Consider the following 15,842-nt stretch of genomic DNA (forward strand, 5'->3'; position numbering starts at 1 on the left):
TGATGATTCTCAAAGCTACATTTCCTTCCCCAATCTCTCTGCTGAACTCCAGTCTCACCTATTCAATTGCTTTTTAGAAATCTTGAACTGGATGTCCAATGGACAACTTAAACTAAGTTTGTCCAAAACAGAACTTGTTATGTTTTCCTCCAAACCTCCCCCCACCTCCCACCTTCCCGGTTACTGTAGAGGGCAACACCCCTTTCCCAGTACCTCAGGCTCTCAACCTAGAAGTCATCCTGGATTCTTCACCATCTCTCATCCCCATATCCAATCTGTTGCCAAGGCCAGTCAATTTCACCTTTGCAACATCTTTTAAATATGCCCCTATCTTTCCTCTGGTGCTGCCACCAGTCAGCAGGCCCTCAGCACCACCCTCCTGGACTACTGCAATAACCTGATTGGTTAGTCTGTGTGCCTTAAATTTACCCTCCATTCAGCAACCAAAATGATTTTCCTAACATACAGTTCTGATCATGTCACCCCCCCCCCCCATACTTAATAAACTTCAGTAGCTCCCTATTGCCTCCACGAGCAAATACAAAATGCTCTGTTTGGTATTCAAAGCCTTTCATATCCCAGCTCCTCTTGCCTTTCCAAGTCTTCTTATACCTCACTCCCTGATACATACTCTTCAATCCAGCGACACTGGCCTCACGGTTCTTCCACAAACAAGACACCCCATCTCTCAGCTCCAGACATTTTCTTTGGCTGTCACCCATGCCTGGAACAGTCCTCCTCTGCTCCAACAACTAACCTCCCTTTAGGCTTCTTTTAGGTCCCAACTAAAACCCCACTTCACAGGAATCCTTCCCCAACCTCTTTTAATTCCCTGCCTTTCCTCTTTAAATTATTTCTTATTTATCCTGTATATAGCTTGCTGTGTATATATTTGTTTGCATGTGGCCCCTCCCCCATTAGATTGTAAACTCCTTGAGGGCAGGGACTGTTTTTTGCCTCTTTTTGTATCCCCAGCTGTTAGAACAAATACCTGGCATGTAGTAAGAGCTTAATAAGTATTTATTGATTATTGGTGTATATACTCATATATACATTTTTTTTTGTGTGGGGCAATGAGGGTTAAGTGACTTGCCCAGAGTCACACAGTTAGTAAGTATCAAATGTCTGAGGCCAGACTTGAACTCTGGTTCTCCTGAATCCAAGGCCAGTGCTTTATCCATATACTCATACTCATATATATATATATATATATAAATGTATATGTATATGTGTATGTTGTGTTTGTATACATACACATGAAAATAGCTACCTTAGGAGGAGTTGAGTTTCCCTTCTCTTGAGGTTTTCAGACAGAGGCTGAATAACCATTGTTTGTGTTACTGTAGAGAGGGAATGTTTGTTTGGGTATGAAGTAGATGAGATGACCTCAGGTCTCTTCCTCCTCTGAGTTTTTGTTTCTCTTTATGTCTGGCTTTGTCTCTTTTCCTTCCCCTCACAGTGATTGTCATGTGTGGCACACCAGAATCCCTTGATGCCCTGAAGGGTAATTATGAATCAGATGCAGACATCGTCATTGTTCTGGTGGATCTTTTCAAGTAAGTATTGCTCCAAGCTTTCTCCTCTTCTTGAGACTGTGATAAAGGAAAATGGTACAGTGGGTAGAGAACTGGGTCTAGATTCAGAAATCCTAGGTTCAAATCCCATTTCTGATGCTTATGTAAGTTTCTCCCTGGGCCTTGGTTTTCTCATGTGTAAATAGCTTCTGAGGCCCTTTTCGACTCATAGGCAATGAGTACTCTTCCCTATGAAACATAGACTCCTGTCACATTTTTTCATGACACCTGTGGACAATATACTGAAGATATATACTGTTTTTGAACCGTAGCTTCATTTCTTCTTCAAATTCAGTTAAATTAAAAATTATAGACTTTTTGGATGGGGAGTGACATTAGAAATGATATAGCCTAATTTCCTTATTTTGCAAATGATGATACTGAGAGCCAGAGAGTGATTTTCAGCAAACATTTATTCAATGGCTAAAATTTCTGTGATACCATACTAAGGCTGAGGGAGATGCAGAAATAGATGACATGGTTTCTAACCTCAAGGAGATTACAATCTATTGAAGGGAGATAAGATAGACATAGCTCAATATTATAAAAAGTAGAATATAATAAATGGGGGTACAAAATGAGATAATATATTGAAGATGTTTGTAAACTGTCAACAGGACGAATGAAGCTATTATAGTTATTTTTACTGTTCCTACTGCTAATAAAACAAAGCTTTGTGAGAGTTCCAGAAATGGAAAAAATGACTCCTAACTGGAGGAATCAGAGAAGAGGGCTGTAATATTTGAGTTGAGTGATAACAATGGGTAGTATTTCAACAGGAAAAGCTCAAAGGAAGGGCATTTCAGGCATTAGGACTGGTGTGAGAAAAGGCATGGAGGTAGGAGAGAATAGTAAGGGTGGGAGAATGATGAGTACTTCAATTTGGCTATAGTATAGAGTGAGTGAAGAGGAATAGCAAAAGATAAAGCTGGAAAAATATGACAGAACCTAATTATTGAGGATCTTGAATGCCAGACTGAGTAAAATGGACTTTACTCAGTAAATAAAAATAATGGGGGCCCATGGGAAATTTTGAATGGGGCAATAATGTCATGAGAACTATGCATTCAGAAGCCTTATAGGATAATTATTTGTGGGATGGATTAAAAGGAGACTGGTAGGGGGCAGCTAGGTGGCGCAGTGGATAAAGCACCAGTCCTGCATTCCTAATTGGCTCAGGAGGACCTGAATTCAAATCTGGCCTCAGACACTTGACACACTAACTAGCTGTGTGACCCTGGGCAAGTCACTTAACCCTCATTGCACCCCCCTCCCCCCAAAAAAGGAGACTGGTGTGGAGGTTAATGCAATGGCTTAGGCAGTAGTCATTCAGGCAGTGAGGTTGAAAAGAAGGAAAGCAATATGACAGACATTTTAGAATTAGAGTAGATAGGAAGAGAGATGAGGAAGAATCATAGATTATTCCAAGGTTGAATGTCTAAATGAGTTGGAGGATGGTAGAATCATGAGCAGAAAATGGGGAAGGTGGGAGGAAGAAGAAAAGCAAGTTTGGCAGGTGGGGGAAGCTAATGAGTTTAATTTTGCACATGTTGAATTTGAGGTGATATCTGGGGGCAGCTGGAAATTTCCATTTGATTCTGCTCAGTATTACTACTAGCAGTGAACGGACTAGAAGTCATTGTAAGATGAAATAAAATAGGAATTTGAAAACTCCATTACCCTGTAGTCCGACTTGCCTGCCTAGCCAAGTCTAACAGAAATGATGAATCAACTGATTACTAGCTCAATACTCCCAAGAATGTAATCAGCCTTTCCATTATGAACAGCCTTTGCTCCCAGTTTACTTTCCTTAGGCCTGTTTTGATAAGAGGTGAGTTCTAGATAAAAAGACCTGACTTATATAATTGATCTTTGCCCTTAGGGAAATATGAGTTACAAAATATGTAGAGCTTTTAAAAAATTCTCTCCTTACTAAGACTAGGAAAAGAGAATTTTGGATGAGGAATTTCCCCCTCTTTTACCTTCCTCCTTCCTTATAACTAGTATAAATTAATTCAGAGCAGACTCATTTTTAGAGAAGAGCCAATTAGGAACTCAGTAAGCAGTGGTTCTCTGACCATTTGCCCATTTACTTTAGTTTGAGTCACATGACTATTTCCTTGTCTGAGGGGGATGATTACTCATCACTTATCTAAGTTCAAACCGAAAACTATTAACTTTACTACTTACTATGTGTCATATTTTCCTAGCCTTATCATCCACACTGAATCCATCTGGGTGGTTGCGTTTTCAGTGCAGGGGGAGAAACATGCTTTTCTCTTTGAGCTGAATGTTAAATGCTCAGAAAGAGTCAGGCCTGCCACAAGGGTTGGAATGCTTCCATAGTCTTAGTATATTTAGCCAAAGGAACACTTTGATTTTCCTTTCATTGGATCATAGATCAAAAGATGGGAGCCATCTAGTTCAAACTTCTCACTTGATAGATGAAGAATCTCTGACCCAGAGAGGTACCCAACATCACACAGGTAGGATGCATTGGAAGATAGACATGAACTCAGGTCCTCTGACTCTAGGCTAATGCTCTTTCCACTGTACTCCACTGTCTCCAACTAGTGTGCTTATAATAATCTGGAAGTAGACCATATTTAGATCTCTAATTCTTGCATTCCTTCATCTCCTAAAATCTTTCCTGGGCAAACTCCTCAGTATAGCTATCGTACTCTCTCTGGGAAACCTTGCTGATAGCCTTTAAGGGTGTTGTGGTATTCCTTTTAAGTTTATTTTTCAATCTCCTTTGGGGCCCTTTAGGTGGAACCTTATTGTTAATCAATTGGACTTTACAATAAAATATGGGAAGAAATGTTGAGGTTTTTGTCAGATTCAAGAAAGGTGCTTTAGTCTTCAAGCAGCATAGTAATTAAGAGGGAGGTAGGTGGCACAGTGAATAGAGTGATGGGGCCTGGAGTTAGGAAGACGTGAGATCAAACGCAGTTTCAGACACTTAGTAGTAGTGTGACCTTAGCTGCAGTTTGCCTCAGTCTTCCCATCTGTAAAATTCGAATAAAATCATAGTACCTATTTTTCCAGGGCTATTTTGAGGATAAATGAGACAATATTTGTAAAGCAGTTTGAAGCTTTAAAAGCACTCTATAAATGCTATTATTAATTTTAAAAACTTGGCTCCCCTGCATATTTGCAGGGACAACATCAGAAAAGCCCATCAACTTGTTTTTGTTTCCCCTTCCTCATCTTTTAAATAGGCTTGAATGCCCAATCTTGATTTCCACTCACAGATACCAATATCTATAAAAGTGGTGAACTCTTAAAAAGAGTATCACTAAATACCAGTGTAATTTAGCCTTGAAAGTTCCAGTTTACATACCAAAAGGCTAAAGAAACCAAGCAGCAGAAGTAAAAAGAAATTAAACATTTTCTGGTTCTCCTTCTTATCTCTTTTGGTTTCTTGGCTGGGAGACACTTGCTGTCTTCACAGTTAATGGGCTGAGAGAAGTAAGAAAAAGTCAGTTAACACTCATTTCTTCAGCCCCTTCTCTGTGCTAATCACTGCACATATCCCTTCTCCTCTCAAAGTGTTCACAGTCCAGTGGGGGTGGGGGTGGGGTGAGGAAATGGCATTAAGAGTGGTGGAGAGGGGCAGCTAGACATTTACTAGCTGTGTGACTGTGGGCAAGTCACTTAACCCCCATTGCCTAAAAAAAAAAAAAAGAGTGGTGGAGAGGGGCAGCTAGGTGGCACAGTGGATAAAACAGTGGCCCTAGATTCAGGAGAACCTGAGTTCAAATCTGGCTCCAGACACTTGACACTTACTAGCTGTGTGACCCTGGGAAAGTCACTTAACTTTCATTGCCCTGCAAAAAAAAAAAAAAAAGAGTAGTGAAGAAATAGAAAATTTTGTGACCCATATGCAATTTTTTTGAGGCCAAAAGATATGAGGAAACTATTTTTGCGACTGACTTAAATCTCTTTTATGTTGTAAAAAAAAGTGGCATCTTTCTTTCTGGATCTCTATTTTCTAAAGCAACCTTATGTTTTCTTTCTATTTCAGTAAGCAGTACTTTGAGAATACCACATCAGCTCCTTACATGAAAAACGTCCTCGTGCTGACATTGAAGCCTCCAAATTCCAGTTTATCTAACTTACTGAATGTCTCATTGGTAATCCACATGTGGCACAATTTTCTTTGTTCTGGACAATGGGGCCCCATATGCTAGACCTAACAACAATTTCTGCTCCTCTCACAGACTTTTGTCATCATTAAGGTCATACAATACTCTATCATTATGAAAGCTTCATATTGAGAGAAGCATCTGTCATACTCAAGTAGAAAGATGAAGACAGGGAACTCTTAGGACTTCCCTGGTTTTGTCTGTCTGGGGGACATTGACATGCAATAACATTTGATGAGGAATGAGAAGCTTTTCCTCCCTTCTCCCTTCCCTACCCAGCTAAGTATCTCTTAGACAAGCCTGTTACCGTTAGAGTTTCAATCTCCTTTAGGGTCCTTCAGGTTCATTCTTGGGTTAAGATATTGTCCTTTGTTAAAATTAAAATACCATTGGGAAGGATGGGTAGCATAGTAATCATTATTAATCATTAATTTAATGTAAAAATGTTTATTCAAACCTTTTAAGTCTAGAGTCTTGGGGAGGCTAAATTCAGATAGGTGAAGATTGCTATCTCTCTGGTAGGCATTCTGAGGGCCCTGGGAATTTGGAGCATCAGGGGTTCAGGTTGAGGTAAGGCACAAAAAGAAGTGGTATTACATAATTTGATCAAGAGCTATTGCCACTCATGCTATAGTCTGAGACTCTTCTATATAAGTCTGATAAGGTCCTATCTTAGGGTGGGAAGAGTGCTCTTTGAGAAGTCAGGAGACAGCTCTCCTTAAATTGTGCCACCTGGGACCCCCTAAAGCTTGTCACAGTGCACTCCACATTAGGAAGGAGTTAAAAGCCAAGAAATAGGGGAGCAAGATGAGTAGGCAGAGAAAGCAGAGGACCATCAAAAGTTTCTTTGGTGACAAGGTAGATCAAAGCTCCTGAGAAGTCAGGAGACACTTGGTTTCACATCTCACCTCTAGCTGGGTGTCTATGGGCTTTTAAGCTTTCTAAGCTCTAGTTTCCTTGTCCAGAAAATAGGGAGAATACTACTTGTAGCACCTTAAAATTATAATGTGTGTCTAGACTCATAGTTTCTACAATCCCTTCCTTCTAGGAGAAAGATTACTTTGTTCTTGCCCACATGAATGGAGTCATGCTCTTTGGACACATGATAAACCAAGCACTTCAAGACCAGTCAGATGGCTCTTTTTCCTATGCTTTCCGAAACCTCACTTTCCAAGGTATAAAATCCATTTGTGTACATCAGTATCTTTTAAAGAAAGTTGAAGAAAGGTTTTGACATCTGAATTGACCTTTAGGCAGCAATAAAAGGAATTAGAGAATTGTCTAATTTATTGAGACAGTATCCCTAAAACTCCTTTTGGTGGATCACACCTTCTCCTCCTCACCAGTTCTAATTAGCTAGCTAGAAAATATGAACTTAACGTCCTATTTATATTTCAAGACCTCAGAGATCTGTGAATTACATCTGTGTGGGTCTTTCACATAGCAGTTGTTAGGGAGTGTTGCACCCACCTTCCCCCAGCCCACCCTGTGAGATGTAGAAAATCTGCATAACATTTTTTGTCCCTCCTAGACACTAGATACTAGAGAAGAAATCTAAATTAGTATGATATTAAAAGATAAAATATGTTGATATTATATAATACTATACATATATTTTATGCATTTCTGAGTTTCTAAACTTCTTCTGTGTCATCTGCTGGCTTTTTCGTGTCATTTGTGGCTTCTGCAAAACTCCCCCAAAATTCCCATCTAATTTCTTATGCTGACCTGGGATATATTGAAACCATGATATGGAAGGTCACAATGTGGCACTTTTGGTTGTCTCATTAGTTGTTGTGGACAAAACCCTATCACCCAAGTACTAGCCTTGGAAATGTGGTGTCTTTCTTTCTTTCTTTCTTTCTTTCTTTCTTTCTTTCTTTCTTTCTTTCTTTCTTTCTTTCTTTCTTTCTTTCTTTCTTAGTGAGGCAGTTGGGGTAAGTGACTTGCCCAGGGTCACACAGCTAGTAAGTGTTAAGTGTCTGAGTCCAGATTTGAACTCAAGTACTCCTGACTCCAGGGCCGGGGCTCTATCCACTGCACCATCTAGCTGCCCCAATGTGGTGTCTTCTTAAACTTAGCCAGGCTGAATCTTAGACAACACACACACACACACACACACACACACACTCATGTACACACATACACATACCCTTCCCTTCCTTTACAGAAGCCTGTCTACCTTGGGAGGGCTTGTCAGAGTTCTCACTGCACTAGCAAAATCTTTCACATCCATCTCCTTAGAGCAGTACATTGGTGAAGGCTGATCTAGACTAGTGACATTTACCAAGTGTCTTTCTTGCCACTTCTGTAGTGATGCTGCAGACCTGTCTCCTATCTCACAGCTCCTCCAATACAATGACTCTTGCTGTTCTTCAATCCCACCTCTGTCTCCTTCACCCTAGAACCTTCAATCTTTCTTGCTATGGATATTACAATAGACTAGGCTGCCTGAAATTCTGTTACATGAAGCACTACATACTCCATTCATACTGAGTGAGATATTAAACACTTGGGATAATTTATTTTCCATAAAAGAAATAGTCTTGTGGATCACCACTGCTGTAAATTAAAAGCCCAGCCTCTGAAACAAAAAGCCACTCTCTATGCTCCCCATGCCTCTCCTGAGATTTGCTCTAGAAACTCACACTGCACAAGAGCAGAATGGTGCAGCAGGAGCCAGGGTTTTGAAGTTGAAGACCTCAGTTCAAACCTCTGTGACAATGAGCAAGTCATTTGACATCTCTGGGCCTCTGTTCCTCATTTATAACACAACTACCCCGCCCTGACCCTCTTACCCCCAAAAATCTCTAAGGTCCTTTGTAGCTCTAAATTAATGATGCTGTAGTCCATTATCATTCCTTCACTAATTTCCCCTGCATTGAGTTCCTTTTTTTTAAAAAAAAATAATGAACATTTTTATTTATAGTTTTGAGTTCCAAATTTTATCCCTCCTTTCCTCCCTCCCCTCCCACCTTCCCAGGTGGTGCATTGAATTCTTGATGAATCTTCCGAGAGTCAAGCTAGCTCATTGGAAAGGGAACGGGATAAGCATTTCTATAGTCCTTATTACATGCCAAGGCACCATACTAAGCTCTTTGACAAATATTCTCTTATTTGATCATTTGAAAGAGCAATTCACATTCAGAAAACCCGAGTTCAAATTCCATTTCTACTGTACTTAGTATTCATTTGACCTTCTTAGTTCCTCATCTGTAAAATGTGAGAAGTATACTAGATGTCCTTGAAGGTTCTAAATTTATGATACTATGATATTCTCTAGGAGGGGAAATATCACCCTAAGAAGACTAGTTTCCTCAGCATTCTCAGAGGTGAATTAATGAGCCACTGAAATCTCTTTTCTAACCTCTAGATGGCAGCATAGTTCTACATAATGTATATTATGTATGATGTAATGGCTGGGAAAGAATGACCACAAGCCCTTTCTTTCTGTATTCTGGGACATATGGGACCTGGGTGCTAAAGTGATGGATTGGGGAAAGAAAAACATGCTTTGGGTTTTTCATCCACTCTAAAAATCATTTAAGAAATTGTCGATGGCTGTACCCATCTAAGGCTGTTCCAATTCATCACTGGCTAAAATAAGCTGAAAAAACACTATGATCCTGCTATTTTAATCACTATCCAGCCAGTCTTCTTCTTCTTCATCTTCTTCTTCTTCTTCATCATCATCATCATCATCTTCTTCTTCTTCTTCTTCTTCTTCTTCTTCTTCTTCTTCTTCTTCTTCTTCTTCTTCTTCTTCTTCTTCTTCTTCTTATTTTGTAGGGCAATGAGGGTTAAGTGACTTGCCCAGGGTCACACAGCTAGTAAGTGTCAAGTGTCTGAGGTCACATTTGAACTCAGGTCCTCCTGAATCCAGGGCCAGTGTTTTATCCACTGGATCACCCAGCTACCCTTTATTTCAATCAGTATCAATACAAATTGCACAAACTACAGCTGGTGGAATCCATTGCTCAATGGCTGTCTTTCTGCAAGAGGCAAAGATAACCAATTCGACATGACCCAAAACACATTCTTAGGAAAGAGCCATTTTTCTCATCAAGAAACCTGCAGTAAGTGCCTGGTTGTCTGTTGAACCAACTTGGATGCTGTGTGAAGAGAGTTTTTCCATGAGTAAGTAAGAATACTTACCTTTCCATAAGTGTTCTTCAGATATTTCCTGGCCAAGAACCAATTCAGCATGTCCTTAATTAGCTATTGGAAACAAATGGTACTTTTCATTCATTCGGTTTCATTGCAGCATAGCATCATCTGTATAGCCTGTAAGTGTAAGAAATTTGGTGGTGCCACTTGTTTTCATACAACAGTTCAAGATATTACACACTTGAGATAATTTCTTTTCCATAAAAGAAAATAATCTTGAGGACTGACAAAGGTATAAATTAAAAGCCCAGACTTTGAAACAAAAAGACATTCTCCATACTCCCCATGCCTCTCTCGTGAGACTCTCTAAAAACTCTCTTGTCACACAAAATGGTGAAGTGAAAGGAGCCAAGGTTTTGAAGTTGGAGGATCTCATTTCAAAATTCTTGGCTCTGCCACTTCCATCCTATGTCAGTATCTAAACATCTCTAAGGTATAATCTGAATATTGACTACTTATCCTTACTGATTTTTCCCCTTAGGAGGTCTAGGTCCTGTGACCCTGGATGAATGGGGAGATATTGAAAATAATGTGACTGTTCTGTATACTTCAGCAGATTCTAATGAGGTATGTTGACCTCTAGAAGATGGATGAGGAGGGATAATTAGAGTAGCAAGAATATGGTGGGAATGTAGCATAGTAGAGTGCTGGACTTGGAGTCACTAAGAACTGGGTTTGAATCTCAGACACTTGCTAGCTGGGTGACCATGGAAAGATATTTAACATCTTTTAGTCTCACCTTCCTCATCTATAAAATGGATGTTATAATAGTACCTTCTTTGGTAGAGGGATTTTCCTTACTGACCCACTAGTAAATTAAATTATACCAGAAGGAAAATGCTATACATTAACTTATAATAATCTTGCCCTTTTATAAATTTCAATACCATTGAACTGTTATCATTCATTTGGCAGTTATTTTGTTACTTTATAGAGAGGGACTATATCTGTGATTTCATTGCTTATTGGGAACTCCTGTTTGAAGAACCTCTTCTACAAATGCAGGTGGACACCTCTTAAATTTGTTGTTTTAGAGAACTGCCTAGAGCATAGAGAGGTGCTCATTTGCACTGGTAAAAGAGGATTCCTCAAACTGGAATTTCTGATAAGCAATGAAATATACCATCCTGTCTCATTGTTACCTTATGTTATTTATTTATCTCAATCTGTACCACGTGGCCTGTCTTTCTAGCCACATGCTAAACTTGGTAAAAGTAAAAACTGTCTACTTCCCTTCCTTTCCCTCTGTCTCTCCCCCTTTTCCTTCCCCCTCCTTCCCTTCCTTCCTTCCTTCCTTCCTTCCTTCCTTCCTCCTTCCTCCCTCCCTCCCTCCCTCCTCCCTCCCTCCCTCCCTCCCTCCCTCCCTTCCTTCCTTCCTTCCTTCCTTCCTTCCTTCCTTCCTTCCTTCCTTCCTTCCTTCCTTCCTTCCTTCCTTCCTTCCTTCCTTCCTTCCTTTCTTCCTTCCTTCCTCCCTCCCTCCCTCCCTCCCTCCCTCCCTCCCTCCCTTCCTTCCTTCCTTCCTTCCTTCCTTCCTTCCTTCCTTCCTTCCTTCCTTCCTTCCTTCCTTCCTTCCTTCCTTCTTCCCTTCCTCCCTCCCTCCCTCCCTCCCTTCCTTCCTTCCTTCCTTCCTTCCTTCCTTCCTTCCTTCCTTCCTTCCTTCCTTCCTTCCTTCCTTCCTTCCCATGTAGGCATGGATGGATCAACATAAATGCATGTGTGAAGTGTCAGGCTTAGGATACAGATACAGTTTGAGGCTTTTGCCATAGAAGAAAGCTCCTTGGCCCACATGGGGACTGTACCTGAGCTAACGAAGTAGTAGGCTCTATAGTAATTTAATTCCCTTGGATAGGCTACAGAATGGGGAGGCTCTGTCAAATACCTCATTATACCAAAAAAGTGTCACAAGGAGGTTTTAGTATAATTGAAGGGAGAGAAAAGTAAATCACAATGAAAGTTTTATTTTTAAAAATTATCTTAAATTATGAACTCAACAAACATGCATATTTCAATAAACAAATAATAGGAAAGAGTATATGAAATTATGACCTTGTTACATGCATTAAAAAAGTAAAGTATCCTTTAAATATAACAATAATACAAAGCTGCCTGTCTATGTCCCCTTCTGAACTTCCTTCTCTGTTGTTTTTAATATTTAATTGCTATTCTTTTTGTTTTTCATCACTCTCAATACCTATCAATTCCCTGCCCACCCCCAACCTCTCAGATTGTAACCAATATGTATAATTAAGGAAACGAATCTACATTTTAGCCTGGTCTGATACCGCATACCTCCTTAAGCATTTCTAGTCCATTGCATCTCTGCCAAAAAGTGGGAAACAAAGACAGAGGTATGCTGCAGCCATCTCATATTGGTGAGGGAGCCAACTCTTTAAGTTTCAGTGTGGGTATTCACATCTCAGACATCTTCAAACACTGAAAATCAGGGCTTTATTTATAGTCTTTTTTTGGGCAGGTCAATGGGGGTTAAGTGACTTGCCCAGGGTCACACAGCTAGTAAGTGTCAAGTGTCTGAGGCCAGATTTGAACTCAGGTACTCCTGAATCCAGGGCTGGTGCTTTATCCACTCTACCACCTAGCTGCCCCCTATAGTCATTTTGATCATCTAGATTTAAGAAAGTGATGGAGAAAATGCAGATGAAACTTAAAAGTATGTCCTGTGTACATTTTTTGGGGGGTGAGCCAGTTGTTAAACATTTACCAGCCCACTCCTAGATACATACTTAATCTTTATCAGTCTTCCCAAGCAGCTCTCCTTTACATGATTGTGGTAATCATGTAAATTGTTCCCCTGGATCTACCGGTTTCATTCTGCATTAGTTCATACAAGTTTCAGAAAGGTCTAACAAAATGCATCTTTCTTTTTACTGGTTTTCTTTTCATTCACTGCCACAGTACAAGGTTCTTTTGTACTATGACACCCATGTAAACAGGACCATTTGGCATGAGGAGAAACCCATTCTCACCTGGAAGAATAATAAACTTCCCAGTGATGTATTAGGGAAAGGTAAGTAAGGCACCCTTGATGGATTTTCACCTATTAAATTAGTTTCTGATAGCAAGGAGTAGATCCCAGTGTTTAATGTGGTCTATGTTTCTAGGGTTTTAATCTTAAACATACTATCTTAAATATTAGATTTGCCAATGTGCTATATAGGGGGAATTTGGCTAGAGACAAAACAACTTCCTTCCATTTCACTTTCAAACACCTTAAGTAGTGCTTTGGCTGAGAATCTTCTTGGGAATGACATAGCACCAGTCCCAGACAGCCTTTCTTAGTCTCTGATTCTCTGGTCTAGAGCTTTATCTAAAAAGCCTATGAATCAGGGGGAAAGGGGATACAGTAAGGAACTACTTATATTGGCATTGGAGTTCTCAGTCTGGTCAGATAGAGACTGATGAAGCCTGGCTTATTGTCAAGGCTTAGAAGAAATTGAGATTAATTTTAGCATGGTTCCTATAGGATTAAACACCAACTGAAGGATGACTTGCCTACAAAACATATTTGACTCTTTTAGAAAGTTCCCAATGAATTAATTCTGGGAGAATATTCTCAGGCAAATATTGTCTGTGAATAAAATGTTGACATTTGTTATCTCACTTAGAATTGTGATTGTGCTCCTGTTTGGGAATAAGACATATCTTTTAAATGTGATCTTAGAAATCTTAGAATTTCCCCAATAGAACTCTCTTCAGGTTAAACATTTCTATTTCCTTTATTAACTTATCTAGCTGCCATGTTGAACTACTGATTTAAATTGAGTTAAGATCACCAGATCTTTTCCAGACTACCTTCTGTCTAGCCAAACCTTCCCTGTTTTGAGATGATTGTTGAACCCAAATGTAGGACTTCAAACTTGTCCCTATTAAATTTCATCTTATTAGATTTGGCCCATTATTCTAGCCTACTGAGATATTGTTGGATTTTGATTCTTTCATGCAACATGTTAGCTATCTCATCTAGTTTTATGAATGTTGTTGGCAATTTCAATAAGTGTGTCATCAATACCTTCATCTAAGTTATTGATGAAAAATTTTAAGCAGTACGGGATCAAGGACAGATCCAGGAAGCAGTCCATTAGAGACCTTCCTGAATCGTTCTATCAATCCAATAATGATAATCTTTAGCTATGATCATTCAACCAGTTCTGAATCCCTGTAACCATATTATCATCTAGCCCAGCAGGCCATAAAACCAACCTCCTGAATGCTTCCTGAACCAGATTTGAATGTAATTTGGAAATGTTTAACAAAAAAATCCAACAATACCACTTAGATAATTTTGATCTGTGGTTTTCTAAGTCAATATTCAGCCTGCAAGAATCTGTTTCAATTTGACTTTGACATCACTGCTCTAGCCCATCTATCTGATTGCCTTCCTTTAGACATGCTCCAGGTAGCCAATGTCTTTGAGAAATTACAGACAAGTTCCTTTTCTAAGCTGTCCTATGCCATGATTTACTTTATGTTCATTTGTTTGTTTTTGGTGAGGCAGTTAGGGTTAAGTGACTTGCCCAGGGTCACACAGCTAGTGTTAAGTGTCTGAGGCCGGATTTGAACTCAGGTCCTCCTGACTCCTGGGCCACTGTGCTACCTAGCTGCCCCATGATTTACTTTTAAAAGGACCATTTCCATAATTTTCCATCTTCCTCTTCTAGCATTGCTTAGAGATTTCTATCTATTGGGGCAGCGAGGTGGCACAGTGGATAGAGCACGGGGCCTGGAGTCAGGAAGAACTGAATTCAAATTCAGCCTCAGACATTTACTAGCTGTGCAACCCCAGGCAAGTCACTTGACCTCTGTTTGCCTCAGTTTCCTTGCCTGTAAAGTGAGAATAATAATAGCACTTACCTCCTAGGGTTGTTGTGAGGATCAAATGAGATATTTCACAGTGCCTGTCACATAGAAAGCACTCTGTAAATGTTAGTTCTTGTTATTATTATTTTCTGGTAAGACAAATTTCTATCATCAAAATTGTGTGCATTCTGGAAAAATAATTCTAATACCATGTGACTCTACATGCCCTGATTTTAAGAATGTTCAACATAATTTTTGAGAAGAGAAGAGATACCTGGTGCAGAGGTGGCTGAGTCATCCTTTCTTCCCCACCACCTCTCCCCACATCCAATGAAATAGTCTAATGATACAGTTTCTTCTAAGGACAGGGAGAAGAGCAGATGTAGAGGCCAAAGAAGATGAACCAAAGTTCAGGGAAAGAATATGGAGAAAAACCTAGACTCTTGCTTCCCCTCTGAGTAGCATTTGAAAAGTGGGATTTTTTTTTTTACAACAAATGCTTTGAAAGGCTTCTTTTCAGTGACTTTTAGTGATGCATTCTTCTTTGTCTCTTCTACCCACAGACCCTGAAATCCTGATGATTGTTGTCATTGCTCTTGCGGGAGCAGTTTTATTTATACTAGCCATTGCTCTGCTGGTGTTCAGGTACGACCTCTCCTATAGGGGTCAGGATACACACACACACACACACACACACACACACACACACACACACACCCCTTCTACTAAGAAGTATCTTTTTAAAAAAATTAAATTTTTTTTTTTTTTGGCGGGGCCATGGTGACTTGCCCAGGGTCACACAGCTAGTAAGTGTTAAGTGTCTGAGGCCGGATTTGAACTCAGGTACTCCTGAATCCAGGGCCGGTGCTTTATCCACTGTGCCACCTAGCTGCCCCCAAGAATTATCTTAATCCATACTTCCACATGAGGCAGCAAGGTGTGAGGGATGGGACACTGGACTAGAAGTCAAGAAGACATGAGTTCATAAAGTCTAGTGATTATATCTAAACATGGAAGGTACCTCAGAGATCATCTAATTAACTAATTAATCTAAATAAGGCAGTTGCCTTTATTTGATAGATGAGCAAACTGGGACCCAAGGTCAAACAACTTGTTCAAGGTCACATAGGTAGTATCT

At 39.9% G+C, this 15,842-nt stretch overlaps 1 protein-coding gene across 1 annotated transcript in view; it reads left to right on the forward strand.

Moving 5' to 3' along the window:
* The window catches only part of GUCY2C (guanylate cyclase 2C), a 93,972-nt gene that overhangs the window by 22,640 nt on the left and 55,490 nt on the right, over positions 1–15,842 (forward strand). Inside the window, exons 6-11 of the mRNA XM_043966965.1 lie at positions 1,460–1,556; positions 5,602–5,710; positions 6,771–6,897; positions 10,371–10,456; positions 12,803–12,914; positions 15,268–15,349. Of these exons, the coding sequence (XP_043822900.1) occupies positions 1,460–1,556; positions 5,602–5,710; positions 6,771–6,897; positions 10,371–10,456; positions 12,803–12,914; positions 15,268–15,349 (613 nt within the window). The remainder of the gene's footprint in view (positions 1–1,459; positions 1,557–5,601; positions 5,711–6,770; positions 6,898–10,370; positions 10,457–12,802; positions 12,915–15,267; positions 15,350–15,842) is intronic.

The sequence above is a fragment of the Dromiciops gliroides genome, chromosome 5, assembly GCF_019393635.1.
Source record: "Dromiciops gliroides isolate mDroGli1 chromosome 5, mDroGli1.pri, whole genome shotgun sequence".
NCBI classification, from domain to species: domain Eukaryota; kingdom Metazoa; phylum Chordata; class Mammalia; order Microbiotheria; family Microbiotheriidae; genus Dromiciops; species Dromiciops gliroides.